Source organism: Lampetra fluviatilis, chromosome 22 (assembly GCF_964198595.1).
Source record: "Lampetra fluviatilis chromosome 22, kcLamFluv1.1, whole genome shotgun sequence".
NCBI lineage: Eukaryota > Metazoa > Chordata > Hyperoartia > Petromyzontiformes > Petromyzontidae > Lampetra > Lampetra fluviatilis.
The window spans coordinates 13,236,162-13,255,698 of record NC_136296.1 but is presented as its reverse complement, the minus strand read 5'-3'; the positions used below and the strand labels follow the sequence as shown (position 1 = coordinate 13,255,698).

Below are 19,537 nucleotides of genomic sequence, written 5' to 3'. Positions count from 1 at the left end.
CACGAGTACTGTATTTCATATTTGCCAGAGAAAAATACATCGACTGGGGTCGGCGTTGCTGCTAGAATGGGTCGCGTCGCCACGCGTCGCAGTCACCGCCGCGACCCAGCGCGACGCGGGATCTGCTCGCTCGAGCCGCGACCCACCGCGCCGTCGGCTCCGGTCGATCTCCCGTCGCGGCAGTCGGAACGGTGGGGGAAGGTTTCTTAAACCCCTCCTCTCTGTCCCTCCGTCCAGCCGATCATCCGAGCAGCGGGTCACGTGTGGTGGGGTTGACTTTGGGCACTCTCACCTCCTTCCAACACGTCTGGCCAGCATAACAAAGTCGACCTGATGCGCCCTACAACGGCTCTGTAGAGCTCCTGCTAGTGGCGGCCCTTCCACCAGCAGTGCTATTAGCGAGCCATTGCGCAGCTGCACCTGACCATGCTGACGCGATGGGGCTCTGCTGGGCAGCAGAGGTCGGTACAGTACAGCAAATCGCATTCTTGCACTGTACTCTGTTCCCACCGATGGTGCAATTGGGCCAAAAGTTTGTTTTTGTGAATTAAATCCCACGAGGAAGAGAGGGGGCGCAGTGGTTGGTGCACGGTGACCCGAGTTCAACTCCCGGCCATGGTTCACCTCGGTGGCAAACGCTTCAACACGGCCCTGACCAGCGTAGCGAAGTATGGTGAAAGACATGGAGAGCGCCTTTACCATCCACCAGTGTATTTACACTGGTGGATGGTAACGGGCCTACTGTATATACATCGCGATAAGATAAGACAAGGAGCTGCTGTGTTCCCGTCTAAAGTGGGTCGCTGCACTTTGAAACGTCTTGCTGCTGCTGCTGTCCGGAGGGCATCTCCAGAACGCCGCGCTCGCTGTGCCGCGTGGCTCCCCAGGGCTGGGCCAAAGCGCGTGGCCTGCCTCGCGCACAGCGAGGATCCAAGCGGAGTCTGCGCCATGGCCCACACCGAACCCGTGTCGACATCTTCGTGGAAACTGACTCGATCCCCCAACCCAGAGCTCCAGCGTAAAGCTCCACCTCAGGGGTTCCCAGTCTCGGCGAGGGCGGGGGGCGGGGGGTGTAACACGCAGGTAGAACTCGTGGATAATTCTAAGCGAGGTAACTTGTGGTGGTGTAGACACACCATGGCTGGGGTCTCTGAGTCCATGAGTCTCGAGGAATATGGGCCGCGTTGTGATGGTGGCGATGATTCCGTGCCAGTGCTGCCCTCCACCAGAACGTTTCTCCTGGCAAGCAGCGTGTGCCCGTCTCCTGGAGGAAGCGCTCACGATGAAGCCACATTTCACGTTCTCGGTGGGGCTCTGCGCAAGTCTGGGGACCTCTGTACGAGAGTGCCGAGTCGTATTGGTGCATGTGCGAGTCCTATTGGTCTCTTCGTGAGTGATGACGAACCCGATTTCCAGTGCCACTATTCTCTCGATGAGTTAATTCATCTGCTCGCGACACCCGAGGCTGTGAAAACCGCGAGGCAGACTTTGCAACCTCCTCAAGCTGGAGCCACCTGCCACGGCTGAAGACGCCTGGGCACGTGTGTTTGTGTGTGTGCAACAGGCTGACGATGGAACAACGAGCCGGTGTTGTGACAACTCTACCCACGTGTGAATGTCTACGCGCAGAGAGGCTCGCTGCTGCGACTCGCTGTGTCCGTGCGGAGATCGCGTTACGTAGCGATGTGATGTCGCAACGTGTGCGCTTGTTTGAACATCTGCTTTCAATGTCGGCCCACATCTTGCGCACAAACAACACTTGTCACTTACTCATTTAGCTCACAGTGCAACCACTGCAAAATCGTTATTTCTTACATTAATACATTTTTATACTTCCCAATGTTTGTCAAAAATGTATCCGTGTATTCCCAATTGTACTGTCTGTGTTGTGTCAAAGAACGATTACTATTTGGATCTCGTATTGGAGAGTGGTCCACAGAAGCGGATACCATATATCTACTTCTGAGACCCCTTTAAAATGGCCTCTGGTCCACAGGGTAAGGGCGGAGCACTTTGCCACGCGCTCTGCAATGAGAGTATTGTTCATCGAATGACGGTCACACGGATCTCTTACACTTTCACCGCTGGAATTAAGTGCAGAACACATTTTAACGTGATGTTTGTTTTTTGCAGTCATGGTTGACCCACCACAAGCCTTGAACCCGAGTTAATCACAACTCCACCTCTGAGTCTCCGGTAGCCCGTAGAAGTCTCAGTGGGGAGCGGTGGCTTCGTGAGCCGAGTCTCATTTCACCCTCACGACCAATATCATTGGCGAATATCTGCTCCGGTCCTGGGACTTTCCTAGGTCGACTCGGCTTGCAATGAGTACCTGGGTCGTGTAGACATCAGCGCTCGGGACACAAGGGCAGCTGAATGTGGTGTTAGCCACGTTCCCTTCCGTCGTGTGACGGCCTTCATAGGCGATCGCGAACAGCACTTGCCCCAGCGGTCTGTTAAAGGCTACACGAGGGATGTTTGTCATGAATGCAGGTCTATGTTCCGGTAGGCATGAGTCTCGAAGTCTAAGCAAGAGTTGCAGTCCCAGCCAGTGGGTCTCGACGTGAGGCTGCGCATCTGTGAGAGTCGAGGAAGCTCGACGTGAAACTGAGTCACTGGTGGTGACCGCGCTGAGAAGGCAGCAGTGTCGTCACAGAGAGCAGGCAGTGGCTGAACTCCAGACGCGAAGCCAGGACCTCAGCGGGGCCAGCTCAGCACTCTGACCTCTGAGGGACCCCCCCCCCTCCACCAGTAAGTTCACAACCACTGCAAAGAGCCCAGCGCTGCTCGACCTGCGATATTTACACTGCGTGCGTGTGCGCGTGTGTGTGTGTGCGCATATATGTGCGTTTGTGTGTGCGCATGCGCGCGTGCGCATGTGCGCATGTATGTGCGCGCGTGTATGTGTGTGTGCGTGTGTGCGCATGTGTGCGCATGTATGTGCGCGTGTGTGTGTGCATGTATGTGCGCGTGTGTGTGTGTGTGCGTGTGCGAAAATCTGCGGGCAGGGCGCGGTGGGCGGGTTGGTTGCACATCTCGTCCGATCGCAGCTGCCCTCCTGCTCGTTATTGGCAGGGCGCGCTAATGATTACCGAGTTGGGGGGGGGCTTGATCGTTGACTGGTGGCGCCACGCGCGCGATACCAACCGCGTGACGCCGTGGAGGGCTACCCCAGTGGCCATTCGCCATAACCCCACATACCCCCCCACCCCCCGTGCCCCCGTAGCGGGGTGGGGGGACCGAGGAGGTGCTGCCGGTTATTAGCGACCGCGTGGCGCGTCTCGCGGTGATCCTCCTCGTGCTGCTCTCCCCGGTGGTGGTGCCCCCCCCATCACACACAGACCATGGACCCGGACGAGGTGGTGCCCCCCCCCCATCACACACAGACCATGGACCCGGACGAGGTGGTGCCCCCCCCCCATCACACACAGACCATGGACCCGGACGAGGTGGTGCCCCCCCCCCCATCACACACAGACCATGGACCCGGACGAGGTGGTGCCCCCCCCCCACCGAGCTGTCTCGAGGCGCCCACGTGCGCAGCCTGGGGCAGTACGCCGAGATGTACGCGAGGTCCATCCAACAGCCGAGTGCGGGAGGTAACGGACTGGATGACGGCGAGCCGCTCACCCACCCACCCACTCACCCTCGCTCACCCACCCACTCACCCTCGCTCACCCACCCACCCTCGCTCACCCACCCACTCACCCTCGCTCACCCACCCACTCACCCACCCACTCACCCTCGCTCACCCACCCACCCTCGCTCACCCACCCACTCACCCTCGCTCGCTCACCCACCCACTCACCCTCGCTCACCCACCCACTCACCCTCGCTCACCCACCCACTCACCCTCGCTCACCGACCCACTCACCCTCGCTCACCCACTCACCCTCAAGCTGCCTCTGGTGTGGACCAATCAGTTTCAAAGACAATGCATCATATACTACCAGAGCGTATTTTTAGTTTTGTTTGCATGTTCACCACAAGTCTATGTGGTTAATGCAGACAAGATTTCTTGCACAAGGTTTCAGTTTGGTGTTTTGACATCTTAACGCAATTGTTTTATTGCCAGAAAGGGTAACACCTATTATTATGCGCTTGATGCTGTATCGCGGACGATGACTCCCCACCGCCTGCTGAAGGTGGTGATTTGCTCACCGTCTGCGCCAGAGTTTTGGAAGGAGATCGCGAGGGAGTTCCACTGGGAGCGATGGCCGCCGCAGGAGGACGTCCTCAGCTACAACTTCGACGTGCGGCGCGGCCGCGTGTTCGTCGAGTGGTTCGCCGGGGGGCTGACGAACGTCTGCTACAACCTCCTGGACAGGAACGTGCTGCAGAAGGGACTCGGGGACCGCGTGGCCTTCTACTGGTACGCGGACGCACCGCCCGAGGTCGCCCGGACGTCGCGTTCTCGGCACGGCGCAGGGCGATGTCGATGTTTGTGTTGTTCCGTCGGTGCCGTTCTGTTGAACGAGGTGAGAGAGAAGTCAAGAGGCCGGGGCTAGAGTCTCAGTTGCAAGGGGTGAGCCCTGGGGCATGAGTGTGCTGGCAGTAGAGGGCCATGATTGATACTGCTGCTGCCGTGAGTATAATTGAGCGATTTGCGGCGCGGTTTTAGAATAAGGCAAATTTCAGCGGGCCCCTGACACCGGTACACGATGGCCAACTCTTGCGAGTGACATCAGGGGTGGGGGGGGGGTTAATGTCCACTGCGAGTGAAGCTCACGGCGCGTCGTGGTGCGGTGGTTGGTCCCGCACTGCCCACGTGGGCCCGCAGTCGCGACCTCCTGTTTACCTGTTTATTGTTGTTCATTTTAACCTTCAGCAGCGTTGCCAGCCAAACGGATCCTCTTTGTACCCCAGCCTCGCCAGCTGCTGTCGCTACAATTGATGTCCCTCCCAGACACGGCGCCGTCGGCTCCAGGTCTCGATGGGATCTCGATACGAAGGCGACAGCGAGGTCGCCGCGGCAGCTTTTCAAACTGGGGCACCCCGTGGGGCGTTTAACCTCGAATATTGGTTGGTAGGAAGAGGCAAAGGCCCCAACGTGATGTGGAGCTTTCACCGAGCATGACAATACATCAGTAGTTTGTCTAATAGCGACACCAAGAGTTCTCCCCGCGGTGGACACTGCCTACAGTTAGAGTCTGCCTGGGGTGGACACTGCTCGTGGTGGACACGAGTAGCATGTGTCGCCTGAGGTGCAAACCGTCCAGTAAGTAGTTGCGGTGCCCAGCTCTACGATGCGTTTCCAGGTCGTGCCGCGTGATGTTCGGCACAGCGTCCGACGCTTCGCTCCATGTGCCGGGGCGCTTCTTGAGTATTCGTACGAATTCAGTTTGGGAGAGAAGTTCCCAGCGGCACGTGGAGTGAGGAGCCGGCCGGCACGTCATGCCGCGCTGCGTGGAATGGCGGCGTTTTAGGGCCGCGTCGGGCTTGGCAGCGCCGATCTCGCGGCCAGTGCCGGATGACGCGAGTGCGGGGCCTGGAGCATTTGTTGTTATAAAGGGGCCCTAAATAAATAAATACCATGAATATTAAAACACAATTGTTTTACTTGCACAGTAAAGTAATTGTATTTTTGCATTTGCTATACAGCCAGATAATACGACAAATCGATAACCTTAAACGCCCAGCCGTTCATAAAAGTTGAAGGCAGTATAGTACTATGGTAATAGAGCAAGTGCAGAATCACTGAACCGGAATTGATAGCTTGAAAGCATTTAGCGCGGGGCCCTTGAAAGTGCGGGGCCCGTAGCTACTACATATGTAGCTACTACACGTGTAGCTACTATACGTGTAACTACGTGTAGCAGCTGCTACACGTGTAGCAGCTGCTACACGTAGTTACACAGCTGCTACACGTGCTACTGGGATAATAATCCGGCACTGCTCGTGGCCTCGCTGACTGAGCACGGGGCCGACTCGAGGCCCACTCGAAGCTCCGCGCGTGTCTTTCAGGGAAGGCAATCGCCCTGATGAGAGTTCACAGATCACCTACGCCGAACTCCTCGCCGAGGTCTGCAAGTTTTCCAACGTCCTACTTGCCAAAGGTAACCTGTCGGAGCGGCGCTCCTCGATTTGTTCATTTCGGCATCGCAGCTCTCGCACCGCACTGCGGCATTGATCGATGACTTCGTTTGGGTCAATGGAGAGCAACTCTCGGTGCTCTGGTGAAGGGTGCGCTGCTACGAGACGGTGTTTATACGGAGCGTGCCGCTGCGGTGAGCGGTATCGCGTGCCAGTGCTCCACTGCTGTGCGCTGTTCCACTGCTGTGCGCTGTTCCACTGCTGTGCGCTGCTCCACTGCTGTGCGCTGTTCCACTGCTGTGCGCTGCTCCACTGCTGTGCGCTGCTCCACTGCTGTGCGCTGCTCCACTGCTGTGCGCTGCTCCACTGCTGTGCGCTGCTCCAGGCGTGCGGAAGGGCGACCGAGTGGCCGTGTACCTCCCCATGGTGCTGGAGTTGGTGGTGGCCATGCTCGCCTGCGCCAGGCTGGGCGCCGTGCACTCCGTCGTGGTTTGTTATCCCACCCATCGCCACGGCCACTCACCACACTCACTCACCACACTCACTCACCACACTCACCACACTCACCACACTCACTTACCACACTCTCCACACTCACTCACCACACTCACCACACTCAACACACTCACTCACCACACTCACTCACTCACCACACTCACCACATTCACTCACCACACTCACCACACTCACCACACTCACTCACTCACTCACCACACTCACCACACTCACCACACTCACTCACCACACTCACCGCACTCACTCACCACACTCACTCACCACACTCACCACACTCACTCACCACACTCACTCACCACACTCACTCACCACACTCACTCACCACACTCACTCACCACACTCACCACACTCACACACCACTCACACACCACTCGCTGGGCCACGGCGGGTGCAGTGGTGACACCGTGTGTGAGAGGGCCATGCGGTGGACGTGCGCTCTAGCGAGCGACAGACGACGATGTCTCTGTTTTGGGTTTCCGTGTCGTCTGTGCGAAGTTCGCGGGGTTCTCCGCGGACGCTCTCCACGACCGCATCGCGGACTCGCAGTGCCGCCTCCTGATCACGGCCGGTGAGTCCCCGGGCCCACGGCTCCACTCGCACGTCGCACGCACGGCGTAGAGATGCCGCTCAAAGGGATGTCCTGAGCCGGTGGTGGAAATTCCTCGTGCCTATGGCAGGGGCTGGTCTGTCCGTAGGACGACCAGTGCTGATTTCCTCACAACGTGGTATTCATATCATTGTCCCTGGAGAGATGATGACGGGCTGAGTCTACCCCCCAACCGGGATGTGACCTCGCGACCTTGCGACCTCGAGCCGCTCGCGACCTCGTGACCTCGCGACCTCGCGACCTCGAGCCGCTCGCTCTGCCGCCCGGCCACCGCGTGCCGGACGTCGCCTCGCCCGGCGTCGCCGGCACGCGCCCGGCGGGAGGGCCGAGGCTGCGACCGGGGGGGTCACGGAGCAGAGGCCCTGCGCTCCCCCCCCCCACCCCGGGGCCCTGTTTGTAAGATGACAGGAGGCGGCCGCTCTGCGTCAACACGATCAGGGCGACAGGTGCCCGAGTGATCCGCTCGCTCTGGCCGACGTCTCGTGGATTCCCGCGGGGGTATTTATACTCGCGCTCGCGCGCCCTCGTAACTCCGACCCGACCTTCGGGCGGTGGAAATGCAATTCATCCACTCTGGCTTCTCGCCTTCGCGAGTTTTCCGGTAATTAGCACGCGCCCAGGGTGGTGAGCGGTTGCCCAGAGACTGCTGCGAGAATTAAAACGAGGAACGGAAACGGAGAGGTTTTGATGAGCGCACGCAGAACGGCTCCAGCAGCGTTTGCCGCGGGGAGCCAAGAACTACGATGCGGTGGGCCAGGCGGCAGCGGCGGCGCTGCCGCTGCTGCTGCTGCCACCGCCGCTGCTGCTGCTGCTGGGCCTGCTGCGATCACGAAACGAGCAAGGAGACTCCCCCGTGGCGTCGCGAGTGATGAGCTCCAAGGCCATCATTGGCGAATGTGCATCGTCGGATGTGTGCGTGTGTACGTGTGTGTGTGCATGTGTGGTGTATGGTGCATCGGCCAGTTAGCTCAAGTCAACCCATGGCACCTGGGTCTGTCCCGTGACCAGAGGCGTAGCTAGGATATTTTGCGCCCGGGGACAAACTATAAAATTGGCGCCCCTCCCGTTTAATCACATTTTCCTATTACATCGAATAAGGAATAACAATTTAAATTTTAATGAAACATTGTATTTAAAGAAGCAAATTTATAGAAATTATATTACATGGCTCACTCAGTCACTGTCGTAGACTGGTTGACATTCTACAAAAGAACATTTTTTCTTGATTTCACTGTCGCAAACTGGTCAATCACGTAATCAAAATCTGTTTTTTCCAATGTTTCTCTTTCAACGCTAAGAAGAGCAAGATCGCTGACACGATCTTATCCCATTGAAGCTGAACGACCGCTCACAGCTTGCAATTGAAACTACTAATGTTAATAACATTTGCAGTGAAATTCGCAAATTCGGAAATATGTCGTCTCCATAAAACACAATAAAAACAAGAAGATCCAAAGGGGTTTCTGGTAGAACTTCATTCCGGTTACTGAGCAGCATTTTGCAATCTCCAATTTCTGTGAAAAGTTCGTGGCCATTGATGTCGATGTAATAGACATTTCCAAAATCTGTGCAATTTCGACGAATTGCATCGACATCTGTGTCGGATAGAAGAGTTTTGACGTCCAGCAGAAATCCAAATTTTGTGTTCAGGTCTTTTAGTCGTAAAAACCGTGTTGACATCTCCAGTTGAAGTCGATAAAATACGCTCTTCATAACGCGCACAATTTCTTCTTCTGCTGAAAGTCCTGCATCTCTTGCCAGTTCTCCTGGCATCTTCTTCTGTCCACATCGATCCCCCAGGCTGTGCATCTTGTTTTGGCGTTTTCTACAGCAACTTGGCTCAAATCATCACGAAGCTTGACAAATGCATGCTCCAAAGATTAAAGATCAGTTGCTGCTTCCTTGAAATTCATAGTAGGATCCTGTAACCGCTTCTGAACACGATCAATTTTTCCAAGAATGACATTCCAGAAATGTAATAAAACTATTAAGTTAAAATTTAATACGCATGCCTGTAACTGTTCTGCATCACTTCTGGTTTGAGGCATCATAGTTACGTCCTCCGATAATTTGTCTAACAGCCCTACTAGTTCATCCAGTCCTTCATAGATAGCTTTAACAGCTTTTGATCGTGCACTCCAGCGTGTTTCAGGCCGTCGTAGTTTCTGCCACCAAAAAACAGGCCAGTGACTAAGGCTGAAAGACTGCGCCTGTCTGTTGTTTGGGACGTTCTTCCATGTAAGTTCTTAATAGGCGCGCGTACCAAAATGTAATTACATGACATGTAGGCTGTGTGTGGCGGGATATATAAACTTTTAGGTTGAGGTGTAGATTTGTGCAGTAGTTTCAGGCTGCCGCGCCCGCCGCAATAAGTTATAATGTAACATTGTAAGCCTCATTTTGGCGCCCCTTTACCTTGGCGCCCGGGGACAGATGTACCCCCCTGCCCCCCCCTAGCTACGCCTCTGCCCGTGACCTCCTGCCAGCGGGCGTTGGATACTTCACGTGGCCTTAAAGTACACGTAGCCTGGCACAAGCGTCGTGGTGACGACACCGCCACTTAGTGGCGAATGGCGGTTGTTGTGTGTGTGTGTGTGGGGAGTGGTGGCGCAGTGATTAGCATGCCGCGATGAGAACCAAGGTGACCCGCGACTCCCGCTTATGACAAATACCTAAACCTGTCTTGGGCCTCCTCTAGGTTGACTCAGCCTTTAAGGGAGTACAGTACCTGACGCAGTGCAAAACATCAGCACCGGGGAGACAAAAGCAGCCGAGCGTGGTGCTGGCCACCCACCTCCTCGTGTACCGTGCCGGCCTTCATAGGTGCTCGCTAACAGCACTTGCCCAAAGCGTCTGTTCGCGGCTATACGAGGGATCTTTGCATGTGTGTGTGTGTGCGTGCATCCAGATGGATTCCAGCGCGGGGACAAGTCGATCAACCTGAAAGAGATCGTAGACGAGGCCTTGAAGAAGAACGCGGAGGAGTGAGTGGCGCGTGCGGCGCTCTGACGCTGCTCCCATGACAGGCAGAGGAGAGGTGGCGTGAGATGAGCCCAGCGTAGACGAGTGGCGGACGGAACTGGATGAGAGAGATGCAGGCAATGTGGAGGCGAGATATGAATGAGCTTGTTTATGTGAATTAGCTCGCTATATTTGTTCATATGTGAATTTGAGATGTTATCCGACGCGCCCGATACGTCATCCGTGGATCCGGCACCTACTTGGGGCTCTCGGCGCTCCGTGCCGCCACCGCCGGTGAACCTCGCTGGGTCACGGTTGGCTCCGCCGCCGCGGCATCACCAGAACCGAGGGCTCCCGTGTGCTTATTTATTAATTAATGTGTGTTTCTTTACCCGGAAAAACCTTACTGCGTCTCAAGGCTCTCTTTCGACTGGCTCCTGCCAAGTTTTTAGAAATTTGCAGGATAATTGTTAATATTGGGATGTCACACATTGGGATGTCACACTGTATGTGAGCTGTGGGAGGAAGCCAGAGAACCCATGCAGAGCAGGAGGAGAGCGTGCAGATTCCACACCGCAAGGCTCCCGAGTTGGGAATCGAACCCAGGATCTTCTTGTCACTGGGTCCCTCTGTGGGCTCCATGTTAGTGGCTTTAAGCGGAGTCGGCGTCTCTCTGTGGGCTCGCAGGGACGACGTGAAGGTGGAGCACTGCATCGTGGTGAGGAGGCTCGGCGAGCAGCAGAGCGGAGTGGCGAGCGAGGCCCCCGTGGTGAGCTCGCCGCCCCGCTGGGCCGCCGACGTGCTCACGCTCACGCCACGCTCCACACACGCGGCGGCAGACTTCGCGTCGCTACCACCCCGGTTGATGTTGCGGGTGCATCAACCCCGATCTCGTGTTGGCATCATCGTCCAAGTTCAACAGAATACCACCTGTACTCGTAAATGGCCGAATTTGGGTAAAGCCACATGGCAACGTCGCCTCCTTCTGCGCAACGACTGCGGACGTCACACCCTACGTGATAGCCTCGCGCTCCGGCAATGTGCTGGAAAATGAATGCCGTGACCAGTGAGCGTAGAGTCGTCATGGTTACAGCGAATTCACTCTGGCTGCGCCTAAAGCAGGAGGGGGAAGGTGATCTTGCGGATGCGTAAATCGGACGCGCGTCAATTGAAATCGACCGGGGTTTGAGCGCGTAGACAATGAGGGGCCAGCGCGGCAGTTCAACAGCCGCCGCCTCCTTCACCGACGAACTAACGGGGCGAGGAAGACGACGGGCGATCGTGACGGGGCGCGGGGTTCCGTGCTGCCTCACCCAGGTGCCGTGGACGAGCGGACGGGACAGCTGGTGGCACGAGCTGATGCGCGGGGTGAGCGCCGCGTGCGAGCCCGCGTGGTGCGACGCCGAAGACCCGCTCTTCGTCCTCTACACCAGCGGCTCCACCGGCAAGCCCAAGGTGGTGCCCCACGCGCCGGGTTTCGCGGTGAAACTCGGGCCCACACGTCGCGGTCACGCAGCTTCCTCAATGTCTTATTTGCTTGCTTAATTCAAGAAACCGGTGAACTCTTATCGATTAAACCTTCAATCGTGCTTTTGTTGCTGGCCGCTGGGCATTGTTGAGCCCTGTTGGCAAGTGCTGCTCCTGCTGTGTGGAACAGAGGTCACTTGAAGGGGTCTCAGGGGTAGCTCAGCGATATCCGTTTCTGCGGGTCGAATTGGTGCGTCTTCCTGCGCTGCTACGCTGGTTAAATATTGCTTGCGCCGTTTGGAAGCGTGTCCTCGAACCGTAAGGATCCCGGTGACGTCGTCGCGACGTCTTCCGCAGGGGGTGCTCCACACCACCGCGGGCTACCTGCTCTTCGTGGCCACCACGCACAAGCTCGTGTTCGACATTCGGCCGCAGGACGTGTACTGGTGCACGGCCGACATCGGCTGGATCACCGGCCACTCCTACATCGTCTACGGACCCCTGGCCAACGGCGTCACGAGCGTGCTGGTTCGACTCCCCACCTCCCTGCCCTCCCGCTTCATTGGTCCTTTGCTCGAGACGGCGCTGCATTCGCCTAGCGTCGCACAGGGACAGCTGCCACCGGGGGTCCCCTGAACGAGACTAAAAGCACCGCCTTGCGAGATGCCAGGCGGTGCTTTTAGTTGCGGAGGAAGTTACGCTGGCGCCGCTACGTCGGTGGCACGGCAGTTAGCGCACAAATCAGAACCGGTCCTGAACCTCCCCAAGGTCGACTAAGTAATAACCGTGGTGTTATAATAGCAGCATTTAGGGAGACAAAGGCGGCCGGGCGTGGTGCTGGTCACACCAGCCCCTCGTGCGCCGCTCCACAACCTTTAAGAGGTGCTCGCTAACGGAAACTGCCCCGGCTGTCCGCACGGCCAGAGGGGGACCTCGTGTGCACGTGCCGTGCTTGTGACAAGATCAGCCAGAACGCACAGCTGATCTCACGAAGCCTCAGTTCGCACCCCTGATGAGCCATGGTTGGCTACATACGGTGCGAAAGAAGTTCATCATGCATCGACGCTCAGCGGGTTGGGCCCGGGTCGGTGTGTTGGGGATGCGGCGGAGATTAACGCGAGCGCCGCCGCCGTGTTGCCCTGCAGTTCGAAGGCATCCCGACGTTCCCGGACGCGGGGCGGTTCTGGCAGACGGTAGAGAAGTACGCGGTGAGCAAATTCTACACGGCGCCCACCGCCATCCGGCTCCTCATGAAGCACGGAGACGCCTTTGTGCTCAAGTGGGTCGCGCTCCGTCGCCGCCATTGGCAGCAGCAGCAGCATCCATTTCCTGCATCATCATCTTCGTTATAATCATCATCATCCATCATCGTCATCACCATCGCCACAACCATGATCTTGTTAGCAGCGCCACTTTCAACCTTGTGCGGAAAGTTGTTGATTTTACGATTTTCCTTGCAGCACTTTCAAGCAATTCCCCAAAAATATCCAGAATTCTCAAGGATTCACCGAATCCTTCTAACGCTATCTCCTAACCTCACCTCATAACCCTCTCCGCTCACCATAACCCTAATCCTGTGCGAAGTCCTCACTAGCGCTCTTGCGACGTTCCAATCTACCGGCACCTGCACACGGCCTGATTTCGTCACTCCGTCTCCGCGGCGGCGGCGTTCCTTGGGCACATCACCGAGCACTCTCCGCCCTCTCCTCAGCGCCGTGTCACTGCGCGAGGTGGTTTTCGGAGCGGCCCCCCACCCCCACCCCGCCTCTCTCGCGAGACAGACACAGCCGCAGCTCCCTGCGAGTGCTGGGCACCGTCGGGGAGCCCATCAACCCCGAGGCCTGGCGCTGGCTCCACGGCGTCGTCGGAGGCGGCCGCTGCCCCATCGTCGACACGTTCTGGCAGACGGAGACCGTACGCTCGCGCCGCCGCACTCACTCAGCCACCACCCATTCACCACTCACTCACCACCCACTCACCACTCAGCCATTCACTCACCACCCACTCACCACTCACTCACCACCCACTCACCATTCAGCCATTCACTCACCACACTGCAGGTCACAACTACTTACTCACTCCCCCACCCACTCACCACTCACTCACCACCCACTCACCACCCACTCACCACCCACTCATCACCCACCCACTCACCACTTACTCACTCACTCACCACTCACTCACTCACCACCCACCCACTCACCACCCACTCACCACACTGCAGGTCACCACACTGCTCTTGCTGCTTCTTCCCTTGCACTGCTGCACTGTGGAATTCCGTCCTCCCATCGTCGCCTCTCTCCCAGCCCTTTACAGTAACATTGCTCAATTGAAAAACCCGGGTGAACTGTTACCAATTACAACTCTAACAGTGCTGTTTGGTGCTGACCGCGTGGCGTTTTGAGCCTCTGCTCAGCAATAGGGATTTAAAACTCCGTCTCAAAGTTGCTGTCGGTGGCGACGGTGCCGGTTACACCGTCGCACGGCCGGTCGAGACGCCTCCGCCACGGCCCCGTGGCACTGCGGCGCGTGACCCGCCACCGCCGTCATCACCCTTGACAGCAGCTGCGATCGATCCGCCGCTGGATGAAGGCCTCCCAAATCCACTGCCGTCTCTCGCGGCCTCGCGATGCCACGATCCTGCGCACGAGGCCGATGTCAACGCTGCATCTCTGTAAAATCGAATCCCTTGGAATCCCTCTCCTGACCGGACGTCCCCTGTGTGCGTCTGCAGGGAGGGCACGTGCTGACGCCGCTCCCGGGCGCCACGCCACTCAAGCCGGGCTCCGCGGTGAGCATCGCGGGGACGGCGACGCGCGGACACGGCACCCGCATCACCGCGGTCGCGACGTCGCGTCACGCGCTTCATCTCCGCCCCCCGCCTCTGTCCCCTCCGCTCCCCACCCCCTTCCCGTGCCCTCCGCTACCCTGCGACGACGCCGCCGTGTCCCGGCGGCGTCCGCGTCCCGTCCAGACGCTGCCGTTCTTCGGCGTGGAGCCGGCGATCCTGGACGAGCGCGGGGAGGAGCTGGCGGGCGAGGCCGAGGGCTTCCTGGTGAGGCGACCCCCGTCGGCTCGACGAGGCGCCGGCCGCGCGGGGCGGGCGGGCGTTCGTCCGGCGGTGGCGGCGGACACACAGCGCGCGCGTGCGTCTCCCCGCAGGTGTTCAAGCGGCCGTGGCCCGGGATCCTGCGCACGCTGTTCGGCGACCACGAGCGGCTGGAGGCGACGTACTTCGGGAAGTTCCCCGGCTACTACGCGACGGGGGACGGTGCGTGACGCGGCCGTCGACGGCGCGCCGCGATACAAAAACCCGCCGCTCCGATTTGGGTTCCGCACCGCGGCCGATACGAGTGGCAAACGTCGGAATCGGTCCTGCGCATCCCCTCGGCCTTCCAATGAGTCCCTCTCGCTGTGCGTGAACATCGGCGCTGAAGAGACGCGGTGCTGGCCACCCACCCCCTCGATGTGCCGTGCAGGACTTCGTAGGTGCTCGCACTTGCCCCAACGGGTTTGTTAAGGTTTTGCGTGGGATCTTTGTCTTTGTGTGTGGATTGCAGGCTGCAGGAGGGATAAAGACGGATATTACTGGATCACTGGCCGCACAGACGACATGTTGAACGTGTCCGGTGAGCGTGCCGAGTCGTGGTCGCCGTTACCTTCCGCTGCAAACGATCGGCTGAGCTCCTCGCTCCGGCGGGCGCCTCCTCAGCGTTCTCCCTGCGGCTCGGACATCGCACGGCCGCTCACTACGTTAGCCGCGAGGAGTTTCGGCGTGAGCGGTTGTTTTGACGAAAGTTAAAAACGCTCGGCGAGTCGCCTCTCAGATACGAGCCGGGCTGCTCTCGAGCTTCCTAAACAAAGAAAACACTTCCCAGAGGAGGTGGTCCCGTGGCTCAGAGGCCAGAGCTGAATTCCAAAATTAAGATGTGGCTTTTGCCGGCATGAGCCTCTATCGCGGGGCAGGCGCGAACGTGCCGCCCTTTACTGCGTGGACCGGTGGCCACTTGGAAGCGATCTCAGAGGCAACTCTACGGTGTCCACTTCTGCGGGCCGTCGATCGATGGCAATTGTCTGGGGAGACCTCCACCCAGTAGCCGCTTGATCGCAGCTGCGGAGCGATCGCCACGGCCGGGCGATCGCTCCGACTGGAAGCTTCATCTCGTGCCCCGGACGACCCCTCGGGATCGCACGTCGGCCCCCCGCCCCCCCCCCGTTGAGCGTGCCCCGTGCCCTCCCAGGCCACCTGCTGAGCACGGCGGAGGTGGAGTCGGCGCTGCTGTCCCACGGCGCCGTGGCCGAGGCGGCCGTGGTGGGGCGTCCGCACGCGCTCAAGGGCGAGAGCCTCTACTGCTTCGTGACGCTCAACCGCGGCCTGGAGCTCAACCCGAGCCTCGCCGCCGAGCTCAAGAAGCGAGGTGCCCCACCCACCGACCCCCCCACCCGCCGACCCTGAGTCCGGTTGGTTCGTAATTAGATGTCAACACGTGGGTGACGTCGCACGACCGACAGTCACTTGTTCGCCCTGGTCACCCGCTCCGGCACGCGTGCACGGTGTCGTCGTCGTCGTCGGGGGAGCACGACAAACCCTCCCCTCCCCGAGAGAGACGCTGACTCCGCTAAGAGCCACTCACAGGGAGCTCGAGAGGAACGCAGTGACAAGAAGCGCCTGGGTTCCATTCCCAACTCGGGTGCCTTTCCGTGTGGAGTTTGTTTGTTTTCCACGCTCCGCATGGGCTCTCTGGTTTCCTCCCATCGCTGAAAACAGTCGAAATAAAGCCGATACAGACGCAGCTCCACTCTGCGTCTCCACGTGTAAATACCAATTTTTGAAATCCCTTGACCAATTCGCTTTCCAGTCCTGTATTATCAAACGGAATGTGTTTAAGCTCGCATACTCTGGATGGGTTTCGGCAATCTGGGTCTCATCGGCAGTCAGCCTTGTTTACGTTTGGCTGCGTCAAAACGCAAATGGTGTGACGTGGTCGCGGCAGCGCTGATGGCCTGGGTTCCCGTCTCATCTCAAATCTGGGATCACGGCTGAAACCCGGCCGCCACAAGGTGGCGTTGGGATACAAATCGGAAGAGAGAGAGAAAGCGAGACGATATAAATAGAGATGGAGACCAGAGGGAGAGAGATGAGAGAGACGGAGGGAGACGGAGAGGGATGGAGAGTTGAGCGAGATGGCAGCGAGATCGATGGTCTCCGCTGTTGCTGGAGGCGTCGTCACGCTGGGCCCGCTTGGGAACGTCGTCACGTCCACATGGCAGTGTCGCCCGAGCGAGCGTCTGACCGCCGCGTTTGTGTTGCAGTGAGAGAAAGAATCGGTCCGATCGCCACGCCCGACTTCATCCAGAGCGCGCCGTCGCTGCCGAAAACGCGCTCAGGTAACGCGCGGCGGGAAACGTCTCTCCCGCTGACTCGAGTGCGCGTGCACCTCGCGTCTCCCCCCTCGTTCTCGGCTCTCGTCGACAAGCTGCAACAAAAGGCACCGCTGGATTATTTCGGCTCGAGACGAGTTTGAGCGTTGACCCCTCCCCACCTCCCCCTCCCTCCCCCGTTGAATAAATCTTCCCCACAGGGAAGATCATGAGACGGTTGCTGCGCAAGATCGCGCAGGACGACTCGGACTTTGGGGATTTGTCGACGTTGGCGGACCCAGCGGTGGTGCAGCTGCTCTACAGCTCGCGCTGCGTCAACGGCCACTAGAGCCAGCGTGGAGACACCACACAGAGACACACAGAGACACACAGAGAGACACAGACACACAGAGACACAGAGACACACAGAGCACAGAGACTCACAGAGACACACAGATACACACAGAGACACACACAGAGACACACAGAGACACACGGAGAGACACAGCACAGAGACACACAGAGAGACACAGAGACACACAGAGCACAGAGACACACAGAGCGACACAGAGCACAGAAACACACAGAAACACACAGAGACACACAGAGACACACAGAGACACCGCCCAGAGACACACAGAGACACACAGAGAGACACACAGAGCACAGCGACACACAGAGACACACAGAGACACACAGAGAGACACACAGAGACGCACGGAGACACACAGAGACACACAGAGACACACAGAGCACAGAGACACACAGAGAACACAGCGACACACAGAGACACACAGAGACACACAGAGAGACACACAGAGACGCACGGAGACACACAGAGACACACAGAGACACACAGAGCACAGAGACACACAGAGAACACAGAGACACACAGAGACACACAGAGAGACACACAGAGACGCACGGAGACACACAGAGACACACAGAGACACACAGAGCACAGAGACACACAGAGAACACAGAGACACACAGAGACACACAGAGATACACAGAGACACACAGATCACAGAGATAGTCTGGGACGTGGAGTGTGAGAGTCCGGCGAACGCGGAAAGCCGGAGTACGGGGTGGGAAAGGAAGTTGGAGCAAGCGGCAGCGGCGGCAGCAGCGGCAGCAGCAGCAGTAGCGCTTCCTGGACGAGCGGGGTGGAGTCCTCGTGCCACAGTGGTGGAGCTCAGCGCGCGACTTCACCACGTCCATGCCGGCGGCGTCACTGAAACTGAAGCCACCCAAAGGGCATCCGCAGCATGACCCGGCGTGAAAACAATTGAATAAACGATCTCGATGAGAACCTGACGGTTTTTTTGCGGTTGTGCTGCTGCGGAGCGCTGCGACGGTGTTTCGGGTCGTGCCGCGCGGTGCTCGACGTCAAGTCCGACGTTTCGATCGCCGCACTGGGAGCTTTTTATTCGGAGCGAGACGACGGAACGTCGTGCCGAACGAGACGGAGCCGTATAACCAGAGAACCCATCGGAGCGCTGGTCCGGAGTTTATATTTGACACCGAATGTTGCTCGGGATGGTTGCGCTGCATGTGCTACTCTTGTTCCTGGGTGGCGGCTCTGCGATAGAGACAGAGAGAGACAGAGAGAGAGACAGAGAGAGAGACAGAGAGAGAGACAGAGAGAGAGACAGAGAGACAGAGAGGGGAGAGGCACGGGGAGAGGCACGGCGAGAGGCACGGCCGGCGCTGCGGCTCGCGCCCTGCGGCGGCTGACCTCCGGTGGGCCAGGGTCAGGGGGTCAGGGGGTCAGAGGGGCGCACGACACAGTCGATGTTAATCGTCGGACAAGGTGGGAGGATCGAACAAACGTCGTGATTCTCATCGCACTCGACCCAGGAAAGCCCCACCGAGGCTCACGACTCTTGCCAGGAGGGTCCTGCCAAGGTCACGCAGGAGGGGGCGACGATCGCCAACCGTAAACAGTACTCCCATTTAAGTGTTTGGAAGAGTGGCAGATTTGGATGGGGAGGTGGCGTGGAACCGGTGCACGCGAGACATCACGCCTCCACCACCCAGTTTAGTCTCGATGCCGGAGGGAACAGACGGGGGGCCCCTATTTTAGTGGCCGCGATGTCGCCCTCAATTTAGCCGGCAGCACTGGGCTAACTCTGTCGCTTCTACTTTGGCCACGGCCACCACCACCACCCCCCCCCCCGAGGGGATCGTTTCCACCGCGGGGTGGGGGGGAGAATGTGACCCCGGCTTTATGCGTCGCTGGGAGCTCGCGACAAAAGCGCCGCGGCGCGAGAGTGGAATCGACGCCGATGTGGAAACGGTGTCCGCGCGTCACTCCGCGCGCGTGCCGCACGATCCCAGTGCCGGGCACTCGCCACTTTACCCGGTCACTCGCTCACTCGCTCTTCTCTCACAATTACCACGATGACTGGTCCAGGTGAACTTCACCGATCCCTCCTCTCATGTCGAGGACTATCGGGCTGTTGTTGAATTCATCTCAACGTGTACAACCACCAACCCTGCAGGCCACAACCACACACCACTCACTCACCACACGGTAGACCACAACAACTGACGCACTCGCCACACTGCACGTCACACCGCTCCTGCTCC

The 19,537-nt window shown here is 58.4% G+C and overlaps 1 protein-coding gene across 1 annotated transcript; it reads left to right on the top strand.

Moving 5' to 3' along the window:
• Nucleotides 1-615: 615 nt before the first annotated feature.
• On the top strand, nucleotides 616-18,244 carry LOC144938435 (acetyl-coenzyme A synthetase, cytoplasmic-like). The gene is made up of 23 exons (XM_078866216.1): nucleotides 616-668; nucleotides 888-1,083; nucleotides 1,271-1,344; nucleotides 1,486-1,537; nucleotides 3,227-3,319; nucleotides 3,518-3,599; nucleotides 4,174-4,372; nucleotides 5,965-6,056; nucleotides 6,419-6,522; nucleotides 7,045-7,117; nucleotides 10,065-10,140; nucleotides 10,805-10,886; nucleotides 11,435-11,572; nucleotides 11,942-12,112; nucleotides 12,730-12,863; nucleotides 13,366-13,498; nucleotides 14,319-14,375; nucleotides 14,559-14,639; nucleotides 14,747-14,855; nucleotides 15,145-15,213; nucleotides 15,826-16,002; nucleotides 16,898-16,972; nucleotides 17,167-18,244. The coding sequence occupies exons 1-23, from the start codon at nucleotides 616-618 to the stop codon at nucleotides 17,292-17,294; spliced, it is 2,448 nt and encodes an 815-aa protein (XP_078722342.1). The 3' UTR covers nucleotides 17,295-18,244.
• The last annotated feature ends 1,293 nt before the right edge of the window (nucleotides 18,245-19,537 follow it).